Source organism: Saccoglossus kowalevskii, chromosome 8, assembly GCF_978046115.1.
Source record: "Saccoglossus kowalevskii chromosome 8, keSacKowa6.1, whole genome shotgun sequence".
NCBI classification, from domain to species: domain Eukaryota; kingdom Metazoa; phylum Hemichordata; class Enteropneusta; family Harrimaniidae; genus Saccoglossus; species Saccoglossus kowalevskii.
In genome coordinates this window covers 15,561,112-15,588,705 of record NC_140648.1, presented here as the reverse complement: position 1 = coordinate 15,588,705, position 27,594 = coordinate 15,561,112, and the positions used below count along the sequence as shown (strand labels likewise).

General features: G+C 38.4%; 1 protein-coding gene across 1 annotated transcript; it reads right to left on the bottom strand.

Annotated features, from left to right (window-relative positions):
- LOC102805155 (atrial natriuretic peptide receptor 3-like) lies at nt 1-26,887 on the bottom strand. The gene is made up of 7 exons (XM_085502253.1): nt 25,718-26,887; nt 10,558-10,889; nt 10,220-10,355; nt 9,284-9,378; nt 1,875-2,007; nt 818-1,002; nt 1-658 (listed from the first exon to the last, which is right to left on the bottom strand). The coding sequence occupies exons 1-7, from the start codon at nt 26,481-26,483 to the stop codon at nt 599-601; spliced, it is 1,707 nt and encodes a 568-aa protein (XP_085358379.1). The 5' UTR covers nt 26,484-26,887; the 3' UTR covers nt 1-598.
- Between the last annotated feature and the right edge of the window lie 707 nt (nt 26,888-27,594).

The window sequence follows — 27,594 nt, the reverse complement described above, 5'->3', positions numbered from 1 at the left end:
TTTGAGCATTCACATTATTTATTGAACAAACAAAATACAAATACGTTTTAAAATCAACAAACTATATTGATGTGATTACGACCAAGTGTACAAAGCGTGATGGTTTGAAAAACTAGGCAATTTGCATAATATAACACAGACTCTATACATGTTCAGTACTCAAAGCTGTGAGTTTAGAATTGTTTCTAAGAACTGTATGTTTATTCATATATCCAATAGAATTGGCTTAACCTTTATTAATATGCTAATTGACCTAGATTTTCTACATATCCTACATTTCCGCATGTTAAATTTAAATCTATCGACACAGTTTCCATAAAATTATCATTTTATCGCAAACTCGCATCTTATGTTACTTATCTTTATTGTCAGACGTTATCACTTGGGCGTTGAGTTTGTCAAACTATAAACTATAACATTATGATTTAGTTCAACCAAAATAACGCTGTAGCAATATTTCTATTATCAGATATTACAATCATGGTAATAATCATGTCTGAGTGAATGTGTATATAAATGTTCATAGCCTTATTCACGGCCGCTAGTAAGTATTTCAGCCACTTCCGGGGTCCATTCCATTAAAGCATGTGTAAACAGACTAAAATAAAGTGGTCCACTTTAGGTCGTTGCACATGTCCTCCGCACAGCAGAAGAAGTCCTAGAAAACATAAATGAGTTCTTTTTTTATTGCTATTGCAAGTATTTGGTCACTTCCCAGTCAACCTTTTAACAACGCAAATTATTGAAATAAAATAAAGATTTCCAATGGTAACAATCCGTAAAATAAACATGGAACTATAATTGAAATCCCACTCACCAACATGGGCCGATTACCATCGCATAATTTCCGTGCTTTGCCCGGTGACAAGCATCCTTGGATCAGCTGACCAGATGCACCAATCCTATTGTAGCACTGACCACGTGTTCTGCACGTATCCCCAAATAGTCTACACGGCGGATCACATTTACAATGGATTTGAGGTGCTCGGCCAGGGACCGCTTCTGGAAAGGAAATAAAATGAAAGCTGCAATCTTCTGAAAATAACTTCTGCTTTATCCCTCAAGTAGTGAATTCATATTGTCCTTCGAATTGTGGGATTGTTAGTGATTCTGTAAAAGTTGAGAATTTGTGGGTGTTCACTTTGGTGTTCATATGGGTGTTCACTTCGGTGTTCACTTTGGTGTTCATATAGTTGTTCACCTGTTATTCTGCGATTCTACCAGGCGGATAAACATTGATACATAATGAGGGCGATGTTCCTAAATATGACGTCATTATACTTATTAACGCTATGCTCTACCCCAAGGAGAACGCGTATCATAACGTATCGTGTTAGATAACTTGAGTTGTATAAACAAATCCATACTATTTTTAATACAGCTTACATAATGTATTCTAGTACAGGACTGGGTTATGTGACTTTGTCAGTTATGTGACTCGGTCTCAATCGAAATGATATGGAAATGAACTATTACTCAACCTGTATCATAAGCGTCCAATATTTCAGTGAATAAAACGAATTTCCTTTAATATGTTACATTTGTGGGAATACTGAGACTTTGGATATGCTAGGTGACATTGTGAAATACTATATTTCAACATCTTGATAAAATTAAAGACGAAATTTGGACGAAAACTTACGTATTCTAATATTGTTGTTTCTGCTGCCGCGTGAAATATATGGTGCGACGGGATGCTTCAGAAATGCTTGCGAGGTCTAATCGTGATACCATGACCCTGCGATGCTGTCGAGTTACTATTGAAGCAGTATCAGCAATTATTTTTTTCAAATGGAATACTATTTTTTAACATAATTAAGTTTAGGATCTCGTAGTACTTCCGACGAACTAATAAACCACAGCTATTCACTAACCTGTATCAATGCATAGTTCCCCTTCGAATCCACACTCCGGTACATCGTCAGGTGGTGTTTCCCCGGGCCAGTCGATTTTAACTCCTTCTACCGGCTCAAACACTTTTCGGGTGCCGTAATAGTTTGCAATAACCTGAAATAATAATAGTAATAAGAAATCATCACTTCGTGTAATTCGAACAACGAATGATGCATGCGATATGTACTGTAGAGTATGAGCCCGGGGTTAAAATGAGAAGAAGAACATAATAAGGCGTCAGTGATATAATTGAAAGTGATTTCTGAGCTGTATAGCAACACACTTTATCTGTAAAACGGCCGCCGAAATCTCACTGAGAGCGAGAGGGTCGCGAGACTTAGTTTTGCCCTCTGAATTGTGCTTTTTCAGTTAACGTCGTCGCGTCTACTGTTCTCCTGACCATAGACACAGTGGTATTTGGAGGAACAGAGAAAGCAATGGCGGCAAAGACTGGAACACTATTTGAGAGTATGATGTGATAAAAAAGCAAAACATATTTTATAAAAACTAAATAAGTTGAACCTTTCCCATTCCCTCCAGTAATGTTAAAACTATGGCAACTACCCAATGTTAACAGCAATCAAATAAAAATTACACACTTCCGTATTATACTATTTATACGACTATAAAGTATCCCAAGGACGTAAGATCGCAGGAAGTTTAATTTCAAACATCGTCGGGTTCAACGAGAAAAATTTAGTATATGCTCGGCGGCTTGAGTAGCGGTGCCGGTTACACCCTTGGGAAAGAATTCATCTTTCCCCACGGATCGGCCTCTCTTTGACCGTGTCTGAATGAACGCATTGATGTTATGTGGGTATGCGAAGAACTTCACCGTAACTAACATAATACTGACTGAACATACAACGATATAACTAGGATCGTATTTCATAGCCAAGTTAAATGTGTGTAATGTTATATGTCCATAGCAGTTTAGAGAAAAATCTGCATCTTTCAAAAATTTATATTATAATAATTAGATTTTCTTTTTTTCTACTGTAAACATGTGGGGCTCATTACGAATTGTGGGAGTACCCTATAAACCTGAGGGAATATCAACTAGCTAGGTGTAATGTCCCGTATGTAACTGTTGAATATAAAGCTCAAGTTAGAATGTACATTCAACATATCATGGTATTTTTTCATCTAATATAACTCCAACGATACATTCCGTGTCGCTGTGTCCAAACAGCCTGAGGATTATCAGAGAGCGGTTTTTGAAAACCAGATAGATAAGGAAACTACAAAGTCAGTATATGATATAATCATATATATGCGTGCCATGGTAGAATTCTTGAATTAATCTAAACAATCTCACCAACCATTTTATGAGATTGAAAAATCTAGGTTTAATCTGATGGATCGAATCATTAAATAAATATTATGAAAAAAATAATAACAGAAAAACATGAATTAGTGTATTAGAATTGCATATTGAGAAATGATGTAATTTATTATGCATAGGCAATTTGTTGAAATGTCAAACCATTGGCGACTTCAGACTAGATTAATTTCAGATATGAAACAATACAATTACGGAAAATGAAATCAATCTCGCCTCGTTTCATTATTTCAAGCTATGCGCCATTAAGGTCCGAGTTCATTTTTTTCTCAATCTTCCCAAAAAAAAATATTTTATGCAGGATATACACGATTTGTATTATTGGAACACGAAATTTACAAAATGCTCTGCGTCATTCTTATGAGCTATAGAATTATAAAGTATAGTACACGTCTGGAATTAAATAAATACCATCAACACGCTTGTTAACCACGCTACTGGAACTGTACACTGAACGGCATTGTTTTCACTCGAAACGTCATCTATTGTTGTGTTAAACGAACAATACACAGAGTGAAGCACGTTACGCGATGATAGCGTTTATTAACAATATTTTTTATGTGATTTTTAATTGGAATGATGTTATTTCTACTTTCAAAATTATATTAAATGCTGATATTGTAGACCTTTGTTCAGACCCTTTGACTCAAAAACAGAACATATCATATAGAGCTCTGGAATGCACTTCCCTTACTTCGAAGAATAATATGAGGTTATTACGAGGATACCTCAAAGTATGCACGAAGACAGTACAGCGGATGTATCGATCGACACGCAGAGGAGGTCGATGCGACGGCGTACGTACTGTCTGATTGCATACTAGTACTTTGAGGTATCTTCGTAATAACCTTATTATTATGCATCTTTTCCTTTCAAGGATACATCATGGGAAATCCAAAAAAATAGAACAGAATCAGCCATGTTTGTTTCTATTATTAGAGGACGCGTACGCGCGTAATAATTCCATAGTTGGAATTCGCATTTCCTTATATGGTAGGATGAAAATACCCAGTAATATACCGCAAAATTACGGCACGTGGTAACTTATGGCGGTATGGTGGGATATGTATAATAATTGTTATTATCGCAAATTATTCCATTACATATGGACTAGCACACTATTACGTATAACGAAGTCCGACTTCTGTTTAAATATCCCCTTGTACGTTTGTGCACATAGTCACAAATGCATGCCATATCGCGACGTATTTTCTATGACACTCCTGATTCTTTTCTGTGGAATCGATTAAAACTTCAAACTTAGATGGAGATTTGAGTGGACACGTTTTTGCACGGTTTCTTTTGATTTAATTCAAATTCACTATCGACATTCAACGATTTACATCGTCGCTGTATGATATTGATCTATGTTATTCGAATTACCATTGTGGAAATGAAATTTAAAGTTTAAAAGATTGTGGTATTTGTCTTCGAAAATGAATTATTCAATTGGTAAACTAGTGATTAAATAGATTTATTTTTTATTAAAACATTATACAGAATAAACATTCGACGAAAAATCACCAACTAGGCTTGATCAAATAAGGTAAATGCATTCGAACTCCGATGTTAAGATAATTTCAAACAATTTTGAGGTTCATCATTTAGTCAGAGCCAGAGTCAGAGTTAAAAAAATCACTAGCAGCTTACAGACGCAATGATCCATGAGCGTAAGGGGGTATAGCATTCAACAACGTGATATGCTCTCTGCTAATAGAATTGTTTACATGTAAATACAAAATACAACCGTACTTTGGAAGATAATTTTGAAGATAACTATCCTGGGATTTCAACATGAAATAAATACTAGTATCTGATTGTTCAGGGTCTGCATCGGGCGTAGGTTGGCTGAGCGTTCATACATATTTGCTTGGGCGAAGTAACAACTACCCCTTGAGAAATCAACGTGATGTTCTTGCAGTGACAGTGAGCGTGTATCGTGTTGCTGTAGCAGATGTAGTAAAGGAGATGATTCATCTAAGCTTCATATGTCCACTGTGCAAGTGAGAAAAGTATTGCTGGATTTGCAGAAAGAGCTGCGAGTACTTGTAGTAACACTTAGTGGGCATGCTCGTGACTACAATATAGGGTGTCAATTATTGCATTTAAAATATGTTTTCGATTCAAAAAATGTTTACGTTTGCACAAGGCATCTGAAGCTGAATACAAAAACACTTCAGGTTTGATAATAAGTAAAAATTCAAATTTGACAGTTTTCCTTGTTGCGCACATGTTTATGACAGTGGTGACTAAAAATAGCCCATTACAGAATGGAAAAATAAATATTTACCTATCTACCTAGCACGATTTCTAAGGGCATGTTATCGGAAACACAACATTTATTTTCGTTTGGCGTTAATAGTATAAAGAATAGTCGACATTGACCCGCAATCTCACGTTCAAGTGGGCGTTCTGCCACTTATTTGGACGGTTGAATAAAGTGCAAACACGTGTTAAAACGATGCGATACACTTCACGAATGTGAGAAGCTTTGCATCAAGTAAACATATCGTGCGATATGTTTACTATGTACTGTCATGTCAGGAGGACTTCTTAGTCAGTGTAGGGTGGGATTTCACTTCAAATCAGCCATGTGTTTGTTTGTGCATTGGCTCTGAAACAGACATTGTAGAGTTAATGAATTTCCCAGTAATTTATGATATAAGTGGCCTTGATACCGGAGGTGTTGTGTGAGCGCCAGTTTAAGGATGCTGTACACCTTTTTTGCTTTGAAACACAAAATTCTACTTTTTTGTATTTTTCAATGCTGGACTACAAGGAGCAAACACTCAGTGGGAAAACAAGTGAATTGGATGTTTTTATAGGGTGTAAAAATCAGTTTTTGTTAATTAAAAACAAAAGCACATGTCATTGTTTTGAAAGCCATGTTTTAATTAATCAGCCAAAGACATAATAGACAGATAATTTGCATAATAGTCACCACCCATAGCAAATATAAACAGTCTCGTGCATTCAGTACAAGCTCAGACTAGTAATACGAGTATTAGTAGTCCGAGGTACAAGTTACACGCATTCCATTTACGATCGTCCACAAATTTAATTTCGTTGAATTTCTCGCTCTTCAAGCAGTCGACTATGAAACCGTCTTGGGGTCGACTATGACAGTGACGAAAGAAAACGATTGCAAGGAAATTTGGAGAAGAACGTCGACAGTATGTAAAGCGATTATTATGAAAATTTAATCATGGAAGGTACCTTCCACGATTTAATTGATCAGACCATGGAGGTATAAACAGAAGGTAGATAATTTGAGCACATGGCAGACTTAGTTTTCGTGACCAAATTACGTGTCATGGACTCCGACCACAATGAGTCGGAAGTGAAACACTTGGGCCCGGACTTGGCTACACCATGGCTACACGTAAAGCACGAGTCAAGCAGCTGTAAAAGCGTGTGTGTGAGCATCCTTGTTTTACCTGTTTTATTTTTCTTAATCTTCACATTCTCAATAAATAATTTGACGGATTCAATGAAGTTAGATTTGTCATACATGATATAGAAAGTGAACTGAATGTAAGATACCGGCATTAGTCCCCGCCAGCAGTTGTTCCGGTACTATGTATTACGCATTGAAGATGGAAAAAGAATCATCACACTAATTTTGTCACAACAGTTTTGAGAACTAAAAACGGAAAACACGATTTATGGTGAACAGGTTATTTTACAAATCCACAAAATAATAACGGAGCAAACAAACTGAAAATTCACCGCCCGATCGACAGACAACTTTAAACCTAAGCGATCGCATCTCCCGATTCAGTTCAGCGCTCGCTGTGACTTCTCTCCCCCTCATTGCCATTCAAATCAGATAATACAGATCTTCGTCGAGACATCTCGCGCAGTAAAAAAAAAATCTTGGAAAGAAAACTACATGTAGTTAACTCTGGTGGTGCGTTCAGCCATGCTTATTGGTTCAGCAGCTGAGCAAGAGAATGACCTTCCATGGAGGGCAATGTATGGTAATGAGTCTTCCAGAAAAGGAGTATCTCCTCCCACAATGTATTAATGAATATGTAAATCATGACGTCATTTTGGCGCGGCTTTGTCACGCCGAGAAACAGTGTTTCCTATTGGATTCGGGAGCATAATTTCGTACTTTATAACCAATTGCGACCACGCATATCCACACATCTGTGTGATTATGACAGACAGATACCATGACTATTCATTATGAGTTTGTTTTGATCCATGGGACAAACGGATTTTGAGTTAGCCGACGATACGTTGCTGCTAAGTTGTTATTGCCATTTTCTCGGTTAAACAAAACAGCGATTCACGGCAACTGCAGGCCTTTGATCTCGAGTTTTAGTGGACGCATTATACTAATTTTTCGCACAGACACTCTTCGATATGTTCCCTCTCAAGCCGCGCTGGGATTTTTCTATTTTCCTATTTGTTTCGAAATTACATTCTAATTTCTTAATACCGGAAAGAACCAGATCGCATTGTTTTTTCAAGATAGCTAAATTATTATTTATTCTCCAACTATCATGTAGATATATATCTCAATTAACACGGAATGGTGGTGAGCGTCGTCTGAAAAACTGTTTTGTTGCCAATGTTCCACTAAATTTGTTTATTTATTAGTTCAATTATTTTTTACCGAAAATGGCTTTCTGTGTTTACACAGAGATCACGTGACTATACACGTCCATACACACACTATCTTGTCGATTTCATATCCAGTGTGAAATAAGCTTTCCATCAATATATAGCTTTGTGCTGTTCAGTAAATATTTTATATGGAAAATCAATACCAAAAACGTGTACAGCATCGAATAGCGAAGTATTTATATATCTCGATTATTTGAATGTGTGCGACCGTTGCTGCAATTTAGGCAAATATAAAAGGCTCATTATATAATGAATTAGAAGCGCCCTTTCGCATATTGTCACTCCATTGTTTTCGATTTCAGTGGCAATTACTCCAAGAGCTGCAATTACTGTGTAGAATTGATCGATTGTCAATCTAGACACCGGTCACTTCGACCTAGAACGCGAGTTCATTTCCAGTACGAAAAATAAACAATTTCGTTATTGGAGGCAATGAAATGAAATAGGGACACCACACTGCACTGCCCATAATTAATCGGATGGGCATGTAATATTGCGTACGACACCGTCCTACCGTCTTTGCCCCGTTGTAACACAATAATTAAGCGGCAGTGCGTCGACCTTTGATTCATAAATAACGTTAAGTGCTGGTTAACCCTCGACGCCGTGGGTAGCTATACCGCCCATCGCATTAAAGCCTGCCAATTTGACGATATTTGTCGGATCTGTTTGTTTAATCACTGGCGCGTATCATTTGAGAAAAACCTACACGTAAATTGTATTACCAGTTAATAACCTCCTTACTTAGATTTGCCTACATAGTTGGACTATCAGCTATTGGTAAAGGAATCATAGACCTTCGCCTTAATCTAAATATGATTAAATGATTCGATGCTAGACATTAGCGCAAAAGAAAAAAGGACGTCGCTTCATTAGTTTTCAATTTGATTGAATAATGCTGTTTCCATAGAACCCGGCAGTTTTCTTTCAACACTATAAAATATCTATGATGAATATAATCCTGGAATAATGTATGTTATTGATGATATGCTAGGTCTTTGCTTGGTTCTCGAGAAAGATACAAATAAACTATTATTATTACCAAGGCTGTTAGTTATAAGTCTTTTCATCTTAGCTTAAACTCGTAACGTGTTTTAGGCGCGTTGCGCGGCATTTGAGAGTAGTTGCGTAATATCGCGGTTAATTAAAGCCCTAGTGCATTTCATTAGGCAGAGTTATATTGGGTAATAATATGAACAATAGGAGCATGCTGCCATCAAGTGTTTATATAATTAAAAGCCGACTTCAACAACGTGTCGATGCCCCGGAGCACTACCAGCGACATCAATTCAAAGTTTACGGAGGTGTCACCGATGCCAATAATTGAATTTGCGGGTTTTAGCAATGACAGATATTAGGTCATATACTAACAGGCGCGATTATTGTACACAGACACATATGACTGTTACTTACTGAGAATGTTCCATTTTCTATGTCCGTCATCTCCAAAAGGGAATAATCCGCGTCTCTGTCTCCGTTGTCATCTATTCTCACATCGCCACTGATGCCTGTGTTGTAAAAACAGAAACTGACGGTCACACTCTACCCAGGGCAATACATGGGCATGGATAAAAGCATGGATACAATCCACCGTGTTGTGGCAGCAATGGTAAATGTTTGAATAATTTAGAAAAGTATATGTCGATATGTGGTTGATTGAATCGGTGATTTGCTACATCGATTGGGATTCTTCTCGTGAATGGTAATATTTGGGAAAACGTTGAGAAAGTATGTGGGCATTTTCGTGAGCTATAAACAAGTGCCTCGGGGAATCAAACCATTTTGTATTACGTACTTGACATACAACACACATTTTCGAATAAGCAGTTCTAAAAAATATAAGATGACTCATTTTAAAACGTCTGCCTAAAAAATTGGACGAATCTTCCTGGATGAAATAAACAAATATTGTGTTTCTGTTTGAAGGTATTTATTTATCGAACCTTGTCTGGCATACATGACAAATGACTATCGTAGAGGGCGATTAACAATTAATGCTAATGAAGTATTCACTCGTTCAATAGAAGATATGTGTCATTTTATATTAACATGCGAGTCACGGTATGATATCATTCATTCAACCGTAACTGTCAGAACGGCTGGAATAAAGTTCCGTATTCGAACTATGACAGGTAAACAGGTGCTCGTAAATAAGTTCATAAGAATCATGCAAGCTTAAGAGTCAGATCTGTACGTATTTCCTGCTGACTGTGTCCAAGACTTGAATATAAATGCAAGTTTAATATGCAACAGAGAATTTTAGCGACATGTTTATAACTGTCAAATTACCACGAGGTACATTCGCGGGGAATGAATAGAGAGATATATTATTAAAGCCATGTGACTCACCTTCAAATGTTCTGTTCCACATCTTGTGCGTGATTGTGTGACCGTCGCGCGGCGTGCCGCCTTCCTCCAAAGTCTCGTTGAGCGCTAATGCGTATAAAATAACGGCGTCGTGAAAAGCACCTACAAAACTGTTCACCTACAAATCCAAGACACGTTATGAGAACGAAGTGTTCTGTGTTCACAGTGAAATCATCGTTTGTAATGTCTAGACAATCTCGAAATACACGTGATGAACCGATAGTTGCTATTGTTCAATAGTGTTTAAAAGACATTTATTTTAAATGAGATATATGTTTTTCAAACTAACTTAATAACAGAAATAAAAAGAATGGACTCACATCTTCCCCCTCCTTGTCATAGTCAAATCCGTAATCCTCCAGTGCTCGCTGTTTCACTTCTCTAGCGAAATCTTGGTATTCTTTCGTATCGGGCTTTCTCAAAGTCAAAGTCATCAGCGAACGATAAGCTTCCTTCGCGTCCTCGTCTCTTGCGTCACCTTCTGTTCCATTTTTCCAACCAATATCTCCGAAGTAGGCACTGTCGAATAGTTGTATGTTAAAAAAGGCATATTCAGCACGACCAGTTTTCTTATTTATCTTCGTCATCCCCAGGTCGTGGGCGGCTAACATGATTTTTCTGACGGCTGCTCCGGATGCGCACATTACCACAACTAGCGTAAATGAGAAAACGTAGTTTACATGAAACAATTTCAATTAAAACTTTGACAAAATCTAATTCATATAAGTTAACAGGAGTTTATAGATCAAGGTCGTGCAATAACTGACACTGGAAATGTCATTATTCATTTTTCCTCAAGAAGTATTAATCTGTTCCTTGAAATGACACAAACACTGATTCCATGGAATAGAACAAAAAAAATGTACCAAATTTGTCACTCTGGGTGAGTGCAAATCAAGTTTGCTGGCTTTAATATTCTGCTTTATTTTGATTTATTTTGTCGATTTCAACAAAAATAAAAAAAAACGTTCCGGTTGGGTGGAACACTCTCCTAATTTTTATAGGATTGAGTATATCCAGGCAGATTATTTCATTTTTTAGAAATGCGTGTAGACTAATATAAGATAAGATTTCTGATATGTTTAATCCCCCCCCCTCCAAAAAAAATATCGTAGTTCGTTCATTGTGCTGCGACTCGGACCGTTCACTGCAGCAATGACTGCGCGAAAATATGATTGACTGTTAGTAGGTAACTCGACTGAAAGCAATTTCACTCAGCGGTTAATCACTTTGTTTAATAACTTAATAAGTCGACTCCAATGAATGTTACCGGTAAATCGATGCGTCGGAAAATCGCTACAGTGTGTGCACTCAGACGTTGGATTAGCGATAAATTCCCTTAATACATTAAACGAACGTCTTTTAATAATGGCTAATTGTGCGTAATACACCAACTAATAGGTAATGTTCTGTAACAGAAGAGGCTAAGGTCAAATAGAGGGCAAATTACTAAAGGGATTATCATAAAGTATACAAAAGTACAATAATAGTATAACATATGATCCGTTGTGTTCAGAATACATCGATACGCGATTTGCTCTGCTTGTCCAAATAGTTTTTAAAATTGATTAACGTTGTTAGTTGAGATAATTGAATAACCATGGTAACAAATGTCTAGCGCTAATATTCTTAACCAATACTTGAATAACAGAAAATATACCATTGTCGTAACGTGGAGGCGGCAATAAATATAGCCTGGCCATTATTGTGTGCGACGGTAGATTTGATTACAAAGCGCAAAGCAACAACTTCGCCGGCTGTGAGTATAAGCGCCGGTCTTCTTAATTAGCGCTCTTTTGGTTGTAATTGAACAGTGTGGCAGGAGACGTTACTAGAAAAATTAGATACACATTGTAAAACAACAACGAAACGCCTACTGTGAAGCACTAAATCCGTCGCGCAGAGCATGTTCGCAGAAATTGTTGCGTAAGAAGCTCAATTTGGATATAATTAAACTATGTTGTGGTTTGAGTTGGGGGCAATGCGACTAAAACAGTAATTGAAATTCAGCACACTATTTTTTTTTAAAACACGTTGCTTGCATAAAACTGACCAGACACAGTCAATTTACCAGACTATTGAACAACTAGGAAAAGTGAAAAAAAAATACTTCTTATCGCCAGCATAAATGCGTAATTATTTTGTTTTACAGAAAAAGTAATTTTTCACCTTTGATTAAGTAACGGGTCATAGAATGCAGATAGGGGCATGGCAAACACACCTTTGCAAAGCGTGAAGTCTGGCGATTCTAAAAATATATACTAGTACTTTCCTGGGTCTATTTGTAGTCATTTGGTCACAATTAGAAGATGAAAACAAGTAAGGAAATAACAGTCTCGCTACCTTAACACAGTGTTTTATTTATTTATTTGTTGTCATTCAGTATCATGTGAGACAATCGGGGCATTTTGTAAGCGTAACCCCAAACGAATACGACGCGTTTTAACGCTAGTTTGAATATCACTATACGGCAATCGTTTGACAAATATTTTATGAGTCAGAAACAAGACATCTGTATTTAACGATGACGTAAACTGTCAGTGATGTTATTGAGTTCAGTGTATAGACTTCCGGTTAAAAGAAATAAAAAAAAAATATTTGCTGAATTTTATATTGGTGATTCATCTCTCAAGTTGAATATGTAAAACATCTCATACTGTTAGATAATTTCAGGTTCCGACACTTTTGATGAGGAAAGGATAGATATTCCGCCCTCAAGTTGAATGTGTATGATTTCACCCTTCAATTTGAATATGTATGAAGTCTTACACTGTTTTATAATTTCACTGGAACATGTGTCGACACGTCTAATTAGGGAAGAATATATATTCAAATCATGATTACGAGAGAGACCAGACAGCCGACCATAAATACCAGCCATATTCCAGACGATATTCTGTATTATATATTAAATTATGAATTTACCCATTTTACCTGCGATCGCCGTTATAATGTAACGAGATATTCGATATATAAAATGACGTACTCACATGACCTCGCCAAATCCCGGTTATATAAAAGTAACTAAATGAGCGAACTGAATGATCGTACTGGCCTTCAGATGTAAATCCACCGTAATGTGTTCTTTTTTTTTCTATTTCGTTAAATATAAAAGTGTTCTTTTAAAAAAACAGATGTCGGGAGCTTGGAACACATTGAATACTTCTCTAATCTTACGAAACAATCGTCTCATTTAAATCGATAATCGTCGACGGTTGCCATTTGTGGCAAGCGGCGATAGATGCAATTCAAATGTTATTAACACTCTAATCGCCAGTCGTACATGTGTGTAGGCTTGCTGGCGTCATATCATGACTCACGTACTATTGACGTTTGCCACATGTTTGTACCCAAGACTCCCAACTAAATCATGTCATTAAAAATCCCACTTACCAGAAATCAATAGCGAATCCCCAATTAACAGAGTGAAACCTGATTTAGCCTTCTCATATTATTAAGAATAGGAGACCTATTCCATGTATACGATTACACTTGTGTTTTTTTTATCTAACTTATAATACATTAAAACGCCACCGCCGTCACGCAGCACGGCACAGTCGTCACGCAGCACGCCACCGTCCAAGTAGCGCCATAGGCGTCAATCAGCGCAGCACCCTCGTTGCGCAGCGCGCTGCCGCCGTCGGGTAGCGCGCTGCGGTTCTCACGCAGCGCGCGTTAGAATTGTAAACGAGTATTTTCACACACTTTTCATGGGTCTCATATCAAACACAGCGCGGCACTTTAATGCCTCGAAAGACTAAGGTTTATCTTTCGTTTATCTAGCTGAAATAGCATTACAGATTATCGGTAAATTAAATTAGACTAATTTAATGTCAAGTCAGTACAATAACTAAATTAAAGGCTTTACATAGATTTCTTTCTCTCAAAATGTTGATAGCAAATCAGGAGAGTAATTTAATTTTTCCAGTTTAGTCCGTCTCGAAATAAGGATGAACGGATAGCGAATGTTTCATTGTCAACCTGAGAGAACTATATTGGCGATTACGTCATATTAATAATTTGACAACCACCATATTTGTTGGACAGTACAATTTTATTAGCATGCACATTTTGATACGATAGGAATGTAACCCGGATGAGAACTATCACGTGACAATCAAGGTAATATACACAACAATGTAAAGATATTTCAATAAATTGATACTTGGTGCCACTTTATGTTCTTACACCTTTCTCCAAAAACGTAGCTCAGAGCAAGCATTATTATTTTTCGAAACTTGGTTTTTCAGCACTCGCCTCTTTGTCCTTACAAAATAGCAAAACACATTGTGACCTTTAGCCAGACAGCGTGCGAAACTACATTAGACAGGCGACATACTGTGCGCAGCTGAAGACTACACTGGTAATAGGTTCTTTAGAATTTGATAAAAAATAACACAAATTGACCGTGAAATAAATACGAACATTCTGTTGAGTGTTATGATCACCATCTTCTTAAGACATCGCCGTTGCTACGGCGATTTGATGGCTTTGCAAACGCCGAATACTATATGAAAAATACTGATTTCAATAGCCCAATGCGCGTTTTCCCGAATGTAATGAAAACAAACTTCCCGACGTCGACATATTCATATTTACCTCAAAGTGAAAATAGAAGGGATTAGGTAAAATATAATCAACAATGAAAACCAACGAGACGTTGTAGACGGGGAATTTCAGATGACTGCACATCGGAGATACTTTTCATCGCGACTCGTCAACTGGGTAAAACCGTTATGTGCTGGTGCAGTTCTCTTCCAGAACTACCAAACTACCGTGTGTATTTCGATGCATAATGTGGTTGTCATTTTATTCTGGTCGCGTACGTAGATATTCTAACTATATACCGAGCAACATACTGGACACCTTGAAGTATCGAATATGGCCATGATATCATGTTATTCGACCGTGACTAGAAATTAAATCTGTATTAATTTATTATCCTTCTTAATCAATCAATCAATAACGTGATAAACGCGTTGCGAGCAATAATTGTCACTTCGCAATATGATCACGTAAATTGGCAGTAATTAAGAACGATTTCTCACTGGGATATCTAACTGTTACATAATACCTAAATTGTACAATTGAATCGCAAATTAAAAATTCGAAAATTGTGACACAGTATTAAACAAATTTAAAATAGTTTATGTCATCGTGCATTGAATATTAAAATATACAAAGAATCAATACATATATGTATGTGTGTGTGTGTGTGCTTAGGTCACTCACAAGCAGCTTCACTGGTAAAGAACAAATAATACGACGAAATAATTGCACTAGTAGGTTGGAGTGGGCTCCACACATACTACGCGATACTTAAAAGTAACACACCGACGCGGATAGATCAAAGCAATTGAAGGTGTGAATGGTCCAAATAATTAGTTCAAGGGTTTAGTATCTGGAGGTATGTATAACGAACTCCATCGATAAAATTACTGCGCACGAAAATGTCACATGATTGATTCCAATCACCTAATGATTAGTCATCGCATTGTGATTAATTCTTTAAATCCAAATTCAGAGAGCACAGATGCTCCTTCAGCGAATTTGCGATGGGTGATATTTCGCACCACCTCGTTAAAGTGGCGATCAAAGCTGGTACATGTGTGAATTTATGTATTTTTTTTAATGACATAAATACCCGCATCGCTAGGTGCAACCTCGCATACTAGTACGACGCGTACATTCCAATACATAATAGCTACGCCATGTACCCTTGAGTGCATGAAAATCTTATAATCAGTATAATTGAATGGATGGGATAAAAACGAGAAGTACGTATATAATTATAGTCGATTCGAGCTCGATTCAAGCCTTATATCGCATCGCATTAAGTGGAAATGCTTACTGATACCACGGGTAACCAACGAACGTACAAGTAAGCAAATAAATACAATTCAATTATCGTAATGATAATAAATAAAGTAAAACCCGTGATTTGTAAAAAAAACAGGTTTATCTGTGTTTTCACATCGTCAATGAGGTGGTCGTTACATGTTAACGAGTTCGCTGATCAGTTTGCCATTACTTCCTTAGGAGGTAGTATTTACGACACTGTCCCGACCATAAACTGGCGATAAATCTCAATTAATCTGGCAATGAAGCGGTTAATTGGCGGTATCAACGAAATTACTGAACTGCATCGTCAACAATCGATATCTCCCCAACACACTCCTGTTGTGTGTTGATTACACAAGCAATATTTACCATTTATTCATATACGAATATTTTATTGAGATATAGTTGCTAAGCGTCACTTAAGTTGTATCGGTTTCCCGCCAGAATAAAGTGTATGTTACAGCCGACTTCGCCCCTCTGTTCAGTCCAACCACCATTTATTTCATTCGTAACTCCATCTTGTCGGCCATTTTCAAACAAATTTTAAGAATGAAATTTGGGTAGCTTTTTTCTCAATAAGTGTACGCCAGGGGGATTTCCAAGACATTATAGTAACCCCTGTATCTCATGACCTTTGTTGTTTTGGTTGTTAATTGCATGTTTACGTGCAAAGCAGTTCCCCTAAATCTAATACTGAGTGTTAGAAAGTCGGGGCCGACTGCTGAGTAAACAGACGGCTACGCGAATCGTCTCATTGATAGAGCCGAACACTCTAACCACCGTATCATCGCTCAGATCAGTAGCTCATATATATAACATGCTGGCGAAATAGCAGTTATATCTAGTTTCTAATGGGAAATTATTTCCTCCAATACAACGTAACTGAATAAAACATTATATATGCGTTATATGCGTATTTGATTTCAATATATTACCCTGCGTATCGCTGATAAGGTTAAAGCCGGGAAGTCGTCACCTGCGCATGCGGCAAACGATCTTAGCATGGCGTTGTTTACATAAAGCGTCTACCCATGCGCCCTTGCGTTTTAGCGTGCGCTGTTGAGTACTAGTAGTCGATTAGGACTCAATTCACGCGCATGCGCAGGTGACGACCACTCCGCTTCATTCCAACGTTGCGTAAGTAAACAATGAGTACAACTCACTAAACGTATTATCAGTAAAACCTAGAGTAATTCCAACATACATGACGTCCATTCTACACACGTACTATTCTTTATTTAATTAAGCAGGACTGCGTACAAGTTTTGAGTTACTTTAACAACCAGCGCACAATTCCACTGCAATTATCGTAAGTAGTTCGAAACCTCGTTCAACTGAAGGATGTTCATCCGGGCAAACTGTAATCTTTTCAATTTGTGTATTTACCGAGGAAAAAAAAACATTCGCAAAGTCCGTAGTTACGAGTGCCGCTACGTATTTTTCCTAATGTGTTTGTTCTTTTCAGTAAGACTAAATGGCGACTTTGTATCTAGTTGTCACGTGATCCAGCATTTACGATTGGTCTAATTAGTCTCTCTTTGCAACAATAGAGAAAACATGCGTCATTACACTACAGGTAATGCAATTATAACTATGTGTCCGTCATGTCCCTGTCTGACCGTCTACATGCATGTATGTCTGTGTGTGTGTGTGTGTGTGTGTGTGTGTGTGTCTGTGTGTCTGTCTGTGTGTCTGTCTGTCTGTCTGTCTGTCTGTCTGTCTGTCTGTCTGTCTGTGTGTCCGTGTGTGTGTCAGTCTGCTTGCACCCGAGGTATGTTATTCATTTTTCGATGTCCTCCGAGCTTGCCCCAAAGACAATGCCTAATTTCTCACAAATTTCTTTTAAGGTACGGTCGAATATTGTCGGAAATTCTATCATATACCTCCCTAAAGTAGTAGATTTGAACTTGGCTGACGATTTGAATCCAAATAATATAAGATTATTTCACGGTCAAGTACCCAACGGTTGAGTTGCGCGCAAGGGATTGTGGTAGAAATTGGATGGAACGCAGATATACTTGTAGTTCACAGCACAGTCCCTCAAGGGACTGTGTTCACAGCATGTTTATAACGTTCTAAAAACATTCCTGGTTAAACTAAATTCAAACCAGGCTGTGTTACAATGTTAGGCAGATTTAAAAATATATACATGTATATAAATAAAACAACATGTTTAGGCAGATAAGCTTTTGTTTCATCATTCTTTTATCAGACATGACGGTACGTGTGCGCAGATCACGTGTTTCCTTTAATGTAAATTATTTTTCTAACTATAAGTATGAACAGCCGGTCATTGCACCTGTTTGGTAACTAATGTACGCAGTGCAAACAGTAAGACGGATAAGTGGATCGGCGTTTTTCCACTACGTACTAAGTATTGACACTTCACACCCGATGGCCATTTTGCGTAATGAAAGAGCACCATTGTCGAAGTCTCAATCGCGTTGTATGAGATTCAACGTAGTGATTATATCCAACCTCGTGAGATGCATTTTAAAGCGAAGCAGAAGAGGCATGGACGATTTATTTAGTCCGATTAAAACTACAATCGCATATATCATCGTGGTAAATTCAACATATGGTGGGTCAGACATGGGTACAAAATCGCTGGTTTCAATTACAAAACAAACAAAGCTTGGAAGAAGGGTTTAAGTGTAAAGTTTATGCGTTATTCGAAGTACTTCGCTACACAGAAGTGTAAATACCGCAGTGTTTACACTGAAATGTTGTACTATATGAGCGATACAATCACACTTCAGATGCTCATCCGATCTCGAAACAATAGCGAAGAACTCAATGCTGAAGGTCAAGAAGTTTAGAATCACCCGAAGATTGGTCCTTTAATGTCATATCTTTATTTATTCGACGTCAATGATACAACGAATCTCAGTGAACAGAAACCGCGAATTCTCTCGGGACGATGAGCCCATTCCACTACTGCCAGTGGAACATTCTTTTTATTGAATGTAAAACACGAGTACACTGCGGCGATTATAGGAATTCACCAAGCGTCGCAACAATTTACACCACACATTCTCGACACTGGGACTAATTATTTGAAAACTTTTATGTTTAACATAATCTGGTCAAGTTCATTGGCTCAGTGAAATTCGCTGCCGTACAACTACCTGTATTTTATTACAGGAACATCTGTTGGGTATCGCTACTGTTTTTCTAACCTCTGTAGGCAATACTGAGTTTGTACTTCAGCGTGAACGATGCCGTTTCAATTTGCATAACCATAGCTGTTTGCCAGCCGCCCATTGTTTGCGTCTTTAAATGTGCGTATATTTTGTTTTATCTCGATCGCTTGTTACGAATCCGACAAAGTCGTAGGTGAAGGTTTATACTGTTTATAGCATGACTTATATCATTAGTTTTATTTACCCGTGACGTTTTTGGCCCATTTAGGATAATTACTATAATTACTATTTATCAACTGTCCAGACCAGCTAAACCCCCAAACTCGTACTGACGCATTACTGGTGGGAACACTTGAGACACTTGCCTGAGCTTGCTATCCATGCAGATATTTGATATCGCTCATTTCCAATGCGTTGGGATCAATTGTTCAGAACAACAGCTACCCTGTACACATGACAATTGCACCAACTACGGGCGGGTATGTTTAGCTTACTTCGCCGATCAGGCGTGACCCGCGACCCACCCCCACCCCCAGCGTTCGTAAACCTGTTCGTTCGTAAGTAAACCTGTTTTGTAAGGTTGCTACCGAATTAATTCGTTATTTATCGCCTAGTCATTTATAAAAGACGCTTGATACTTAAACTGGTTATTATACTTACGGCTTTGTGAGTCTGCGACGTCGCATAAATAACGTCGAGAACATTGCCACCAGTGCGAGCACCGCCTATAAGGTGATTTATTTCGAACAATTAAATGTGCAGTCGAACCATTATTATTTTCACTGGGGAAGATTCTAATTAAAATTTAGTGAAAATAGTGCTCAATGAGACTTACCACAGTCGACAAATAATCGTCCCTGCACCAATCTAAAAGCAATGTGTTGTATTAGTTAACATGGAATTGATGTCTAATTGTACATAATTAACTTGAAACCACGTTGTCCCGAACGATCGTATTGGAAAACGTTGAGTATATGTAACAATTTCTACAGTAGACTGTATTGAAAAACTACAATGTAACTGAGGTATTTGATTTGACCGTAACGAGCACTGTATTCCCTTATTCAAACACCGGCGTTGATTGGAATCAATGAGGCTGAACAAAGCTAACTGACTCCCTGTTTCGAACAAAATCCTCTTGCATGACAGTGGCGATTTGAAATAGAAGTTCACTCTATTTTATCAGTATGTATATTTCATTATGCAATAAAATCGGTTTAATGAATATAGAAGACAAACATTTATTAGACGGGCTTGCATGTCCTATTTCATCAACGTATTTGATCGTATTTATGTTGACACATATTTAATATATTATTTTAAAAAGTCAAACTCTGTTCCGCACGCTGGGCATGACATGAACATGAGCTATGCTAGCTGAAGGTGCCAATAACCGTCGTACTTTTATAAACATCGCGCCCACTGCTTGTAGAGGTGAACAGTACTAATATTATTACTTCACATTCACTGTAACCACCAATTGTAACTACGCCAAATGGTCATTCCGTCCCGTTCAGGTGTTAGCGGTAGTAATAATATTAGTTTTTCAGAGAGTACGAGTAATTATATGCATGAGTGTATAACAAATTGTATGTGTACCCGGTAAAATTATCGCGCTGTAGATATACTCAACAGTATGATTATTCAGAACGTGTCACGAAAACTTTGTTTTCATCTACACGGGTGAATTGAACCTACTTCGCAACAACAGCGTCACAAATTACGATGGAGCAAACTCCGACTAATTTACAGTAACATTTTGTTGGCAATCTGAATGTTTCTATTAACGAATATTAAATACGCAAATATACATTCTTGAATATTTTATTTTTTTCATTCGTGTTTTTTTTCCTAATTATTGTGTTAGACGTAACCAATCAGGACGAAGTATTATTTAATAGTGTCTAAATGGTGGATGCCACTAGATACCCGTACCGTGCGTTTGTCTTCATTTAGCACCCATAGGCAGTTTGTATGTAAACACTTTACTGTTAGCACTTTAAAAAATCGACGTATTGACCCCCTTTTCAAAAGATGTTTTAAAAATCGGATTTCTTAGAGTACACTCAATTAATGACACAAGCCGGTGTTGCCATGGTATTCATGACACCTATATGAATCGCGAATAATGGGTCGCATACACTGCAATTAAGTGTATGTACGAAATGAACTCGTCCAATAAGACCACGTTTGACAGTACGCACGCTGATAACACGCACTGTATCGTGTTAAACCTTTTAAAATCGTATGCATCTTGATTTGTGTAGTGCATTTATTCAACAATGTTTGAATAAATCAACATTTGTTCTATCCTATCACTCTCATCTCCACACCGTTGTACTACCTTGTCAACTAAAATATGTTTCCTTGCATGCTTCTCGTAGCTTAAAGGGTAAAAGTAATCTTATGTTTAAAAGATAGTAGTATCAGGGGGAAATCTTCTTTCTCGGGGTTCTCCACACTTGTCAGGGAGGAACTCGTCTCGTCTTTCTATCTTGTCCCCTTGAGGTACGGGATCGGGGAAGTCACTTTAACTTTACAGGTAAATAAGGCACACACAACGAAATACGTTTCAGCTCTCGTCTTAGTCGATCTTTTGGAGCACTCTATAAGACACAGCGCCCTGGGGAAAAGATCCCCAAGACTCTCGCAAGGCTGACCCAAGACTAGCCCAAGACTGGACTGCCTCAAGGCTCGCCCCTGGACTCTCTCGGACTCTCTCTCAGACTGGACTGGACTCGACTCGACTCGACTGCGTCTGTCGTGGAGTATTCACCAAGACCAACTCAAACTCTCTTTATTCATTTTCAAAACTCTAACCAATTACAAAACAGTAAAAAGACTCTAGGGCGTAACCTTCAATCATAAAGCCAATCACACTAAGTACTGAATACGTCATATCTTTTGACTAGACGTTCACTACATTAATAACTACGGATGTCAGAATAGCGACGGTATCTTGTAATTAGTTCCAAATCACTGAGCCAAGTTCCGTCCAAAACTTCAAATAGGCCTACACGATGACAGACATAACACAGCAATTCAGCTAATAATCAGTTAATTAAGTCGGTCAACAGATACGCAAAAACAAATTCATGACACATCCCTTCACCCAAACTGAGATATGCCTCTCGGCATAAAACGTTCATAAATCAAAGATACCGTCATCTACTCATCGCTACGGGTTAAATACAATACTAATAATAAAAGGTATAAATCAAAAAGAGTAAAACACACTAATTAAGTACAATGATTATAAAGTCTAAATACAATGGTTATAAAGTCACAAATATCAACGGTTATGAATCAAAAACAAAGGAAAGGCTACGTTATACCAATCGACTCACTTTTCTCAAAACGGTTCGCTGAGGTAACCCATCGCTGCACTGTCTCCGTTACTGAGGTTACAAACTCTATATCAAAAGGTCAAAAAACTAAGGCGTGGCGGTGTAACCAAGCGATCAGCCAATCGCTGCAGTCCACAGCGTGATCACGTGATTACCAGGGATGCGTCTCTCGGTTAAAGCATAGCAAAGCGGTAACTAATAAACAATGAATAAAAAAAGCTATTAATCAAACTCCTGTCATATACAGTTATAAACTTCAACTGAACTCAAAAGTCGTTAATCTAAACAAAAGTCATACGGCGTGGTAACGGAATGCAAAGACAAAGTCGCTTTCATAACACATTACTTCTCTGGCACTAAAGACGGGGAAAAGGCTAAAACGATAAACACTACTAAGTTACATAGAAACCTGTCAATCATGAACAAAAGCTTGCGATATCAAACAATACGTATATAAGCGCACCAAACTCCCATCTCAAAAAAACATTAAAAACGTTACAAAGGCGCTCTCAACTCAAAAAGCGTCAGAAGTATTCCGGAAACAACACATAAACAAAAACAACTCTTAAAACGTCGGTATCTCTGTACTCGACAAATCTCAAAACTCTTAAAAAAACACGTGGGGGCATCATTCCTCCCATCATATTCCGTACTCATAAACTCATTAAAACACCATGAAACTTCACAAAACTCAAAACACTGTGTTGCAAATACTCGTCCACTGAAGCGCGCTTAAATCGTTATAAAGGACCTCGCACGTCACTAAATATCATTTCAAAACAAAGATCTGGGCGATTACATACATACAATTCGACATCACAAAAAAAAAAACGGTAAAAACAATAGAAAAAACCAGCAATACATTACATTACTGAGCAATAGTGTTAGGGTTCTGGAAAAGAGTTCAACGTCCTGAGTTACACAGTGTCAGTTACAGTGTCCAACGAGCGGTTCTCTAAGCAAATAGCTAAAGTCAAAGTCTATAAGCGTCTTTTCTCTTGTCGCGTTAGTCCGGGTCGTTCTTTCATCTCCTTCTTGTCTTTAATGTCGCTCAATTCTTAATTATACAGTCCTATCCGGTACTCGTCCTTCATAAGGGGTTCAGAAGTCTTCATCTCTTCAGCGTTGTACATCGGTGTCGTTCGGGTAAAGTCGTTAGTCGTCAAGCGCAGTTTCCGAGTCGTCTCTGCCATCGCTGCTAGTTCGGTTCACAAGAAAGACACACCTTCGCCATTTCACTTCTCTTCACAGGATGTCAATGTGTGTTAAACACCTGCCCGGATTCTCCACCACGTATCAGGGGGAAATCTTCTTTCTCGGGGTTCTCCACACTTGTCAGGGAGGAACTCGTCTCGTCTTTCTATCTCGTCCCCTTGAGGTACGGGATCGGGGAAGTCACTTTAACTTTACAGGTAAATAAGGCACACACAACGAAATACGTTTCAGCTCTCGTCTTAGTCGATCTTTTGGAGCACTCTATAAGACACAGCGCCCTGGGGAAAAGATCCCCAAGACTCTCGCAAGGCTGACCCAAGACTAGCCCAAGACTGGACTGCCTCAAGGCTCGTCCCTGGACTCTCTCGGACTCTCTCTCAGACTGGACTGGACTCGACTCGACTCGACTGCGTCTGTCGTGGAGTATTCGCCAAGACCAACTCAAACTCTCTTTATTCATTTTCAAAACTCTAACCAATTACAAAGCAGTAAAAAGACTCTAGGGCGTAACCTTCAATCATAAAGCCAATCACACTAAGTACTGAATACGTCATATCTTTTGACTAGACGTTCACTACATTAATAACTACGGATGTCAGAATAGCGACGGTATCTTGTAATTAGTTCCAAATCACCGAGCCAAGTTCCGTCCAAAACTTCAAATAGGCCTACACGATGACAGACATAACACAGCAATTCAGCTAATAATCAGTTAATTAAGTCGGTCAACAGATACGCAAAAACAAATTCATGACAGTAGTATCGCATTTGACAGTATGTAATACTATAACTATCACGGCTTAATGGAACACATTGATCATATAGTAGGTTAGTAATGTCATATTTCTCCGGGAATTACTTGATAACAGTTAAAAGGCGTTGATCGTCGATCCGCGTCGTGTTCTACGTGGATTCCGTGCAAGATACACAACGCGATACACGAAACTCGGGCGCGCGCTCAGCAGCTACGATCACTGCCCGTTAATAATCTCATCACCACTGCTCAGAAAACCAATTCATCATAATTACGTTTTTTTTAATGATAATATCAATAACCATATTTGACAATAGTTAATTAATGTTGTCACTAATTAAATACTACACATGATCATGTTTAGTGTTTAATGATATTCATTAATTACTTCCTTATCTCGGCTAATGTCGATTTCCCAAAACATGCATAAATAATAATTAGACGATTATAAAAACCATTCGTGTGTTTATGATAACGAGGACTCATTAAAAATGTCATCGGTACTTTTTGTGATAGGTAATTATTAACTACAACATTCAGAAAATATATGGGGGTCGTATATATAGGTCTTACGTTTACTACTAGAGTGACGCGATTGTCTGCTAATAAATATAACCACTTTTTCTTCTGTTGACAGATCAGAAGCCACTCGTATACCCAATACGCTCGTTACATTGTAAAATCGTGTCTTTGAGAGTGGTAGATACGTGCGTGCTTCTCCCCTGGGTGCAATTGTTGAACCACTTACGTCGACGGTACTTAGTGCTTGGTCGCATTTCTCACTGACGCAAATTAGCCAACGTTTTAAATGCCACCTCGTTGAGAAAATAGCCGATCCGCGTAATTTTGAAATATTGTTTAACAGCACGCGTCGGCACTTTCGGACGTATGCGCCGTCATTCATGTTGTGCCAAGTAAGAAAAATGTGGCTCTAGGTGGGGACGGCAGTATCACGAACAGATAAACGCCCGTGCTCAATCATAACAATGCGAGACCAGAGTCAACATTTACGTTTTGCTTTGGAGACAATACGTTTTTTGTCGGGTCAGAAAATAACACGAATATGTTTGTACTCTTTAAAAATAGCCCTTCATTTCGTTTCACGCGTAGCCATGATGAGTATTTAAATGCTTCATTTTGGGAAATGCTTAGCGATATATATATAATTTAATTCACTTACTTCTACCATGTGGCATAACGATTTCTTGTAGGATTTGGCGATAGTTGGGATTAAGGTCCTCCTCAAATTTTTGGTACCCAGGGTAGCCCTTGCCAGGATCGTACCAACCAGCTCCCTGAAACAAATGAAACAGGGCACCGCCGAACAGCCAGCAGTCTCTGTACGGGGAAACGTCTTTATCACTGTGAATAATTGCGGTTCTACTCCACTCGAACGTACGCAATATTTCCATCATAAACTCGGCCATTTTTAAAAAGGGACCGTGAGCTCGTGTCAGTGTGCGGAAATCAGCTATGTCTTTCTTCGCAAATTCCTTTGCTTTAGCACCAGTCGTCAAAAAAGGTATGGCCCAGTGAGCGGCGAATCTGGCGACGGCTACGGCGGCATAGTCACACGCTGGTCCGAGAAATACGTCCACCTGTTTTTCCGTGATGAACTCTACGGCACGAATCGCAGCAACGGCGTTAGAACATCCAGAGTCCACTTTCCTAATTGTCATGGTCACATTCCGTCCACCGAAAAAATGTTCCGCCATCATCAACTTTTCAACAGCGATGTCGATCGCGGGACATGCCATTTCGAACCTGTACGGATAGTGTCGTATTTCCGGCGGTGTGTCAGTGTCCTTAGGAAGAATGACGGCGATTTGTATTTCGATTACATCTTCGCCCCAAACGTTGCTCTCCAGCGATACGTCGTTTGATTTCGCGGTTAGGGACAAGACAAAAATGAAAAGACAAACACAAAAAAGTGCGTGTGTACGCATCGTGTTTTTCAGCGTGTACGACAAACAGAAAACAACTCAATAGCCTTAGTATTTTAAATAAGAACACCGATTGAATTAGCGAGGCAATCGTACGTGACTTAACGTTATGTATAAACAGCCCAAGTTAGCTTTTCTTCGCAGAACGTACAGTGTCGTGGCATCTCCCTGCCTGGGCACACCTTGATTCCTTCACCCGCAATGGTCAACGCAGAGTTGAGTATCCGTCATGGTGAAAATCTGCGAGTATGTAATCCCAAGTAGCAAACGACTTCGAAACGAGTTCACGTTCTCACGCAGTGCACTGTAGAGTTTCCGACTCACCTTGTGATCTGTGCCCACACACTTTGTACTCCGCTGCTTTGGTGTTTAACCCATGAAGATTAAATCGATGAATCACTCAAGAATTGCAGTTCGAGCATGCGCACTACGATTAACAACCAAAGACTAAAAGAATGTGCTACTACGTTTGCTACTCGAGTCTGGCATAAACTCGTATAGTCGGGATTTGATTTGAACTGTCATTCCAGCATACCACAGGTCCAAACAAAAAAGGTCCAATCGAATTCCACCAATTCGAGGATCAATATTGAATGAACAATATACATGTATATCACCTCGATTTGCCGTTTTTGAACCGCACATAAGCTAAATACCGCCCACAGGCGAGGATTACGAAATGCATACGTAAAATAAGATGGGTACATTATTTCTGCATCGTTCTCTCCATTCTCCCATCAGCGGTGGTTTAAAAAACACAACACGTTACAATGCCTTTTTGCATTACCGATAGTCGGCATTGTGACCTGGCGCTGAAGGAGCTCGTTGATTGGGCGGGGGGTAACAACTCGTGTTTTGTGTTGTCAATATCACACAATATATATTCCGTAAGACTCTCATGGAAAAGTTGTGGGTACGTGCATCTACAGAGTAGGTCAATGTGTGAGGTCGTAGACAACTGGAATCATATACCTTGCTTGCGTTCACTTCAATACATCTAACAATAACATAGTATACGATATCCATATTTCGTGTTCGTTTATGCGTATACCGTTTTAAAATAGGCTGGATATAATGATTGTAAAACATCCCAAGACCTGAAAGTATGTCCATG

Excerpts from the sequence above, each read along its gene's own strand:
- LOC102805155 (XM_085502253.1), bottom strand. The coding sequence starts at position 26,483 with ATGCGTACACACGCACTTTTTTGTGTTTGTCTTTTCATTTTTGTCTTG. Across the intron at positions 10,890-25,717 it reads CGTTATGCCACATGGTAGAA|TTGTGGTAATGTGCGCATCC; the intron begins GTAAGTGAATTA and ends CATTTACGCTAG. Across the intron at positions 1,003-1,874 it reads GGAACTATGCATTGATACAG|AAGCGGTCCCTGGCCGAGCA; the intron begins GTTAGTGAATAG and ends TTTCCTTTCCAG.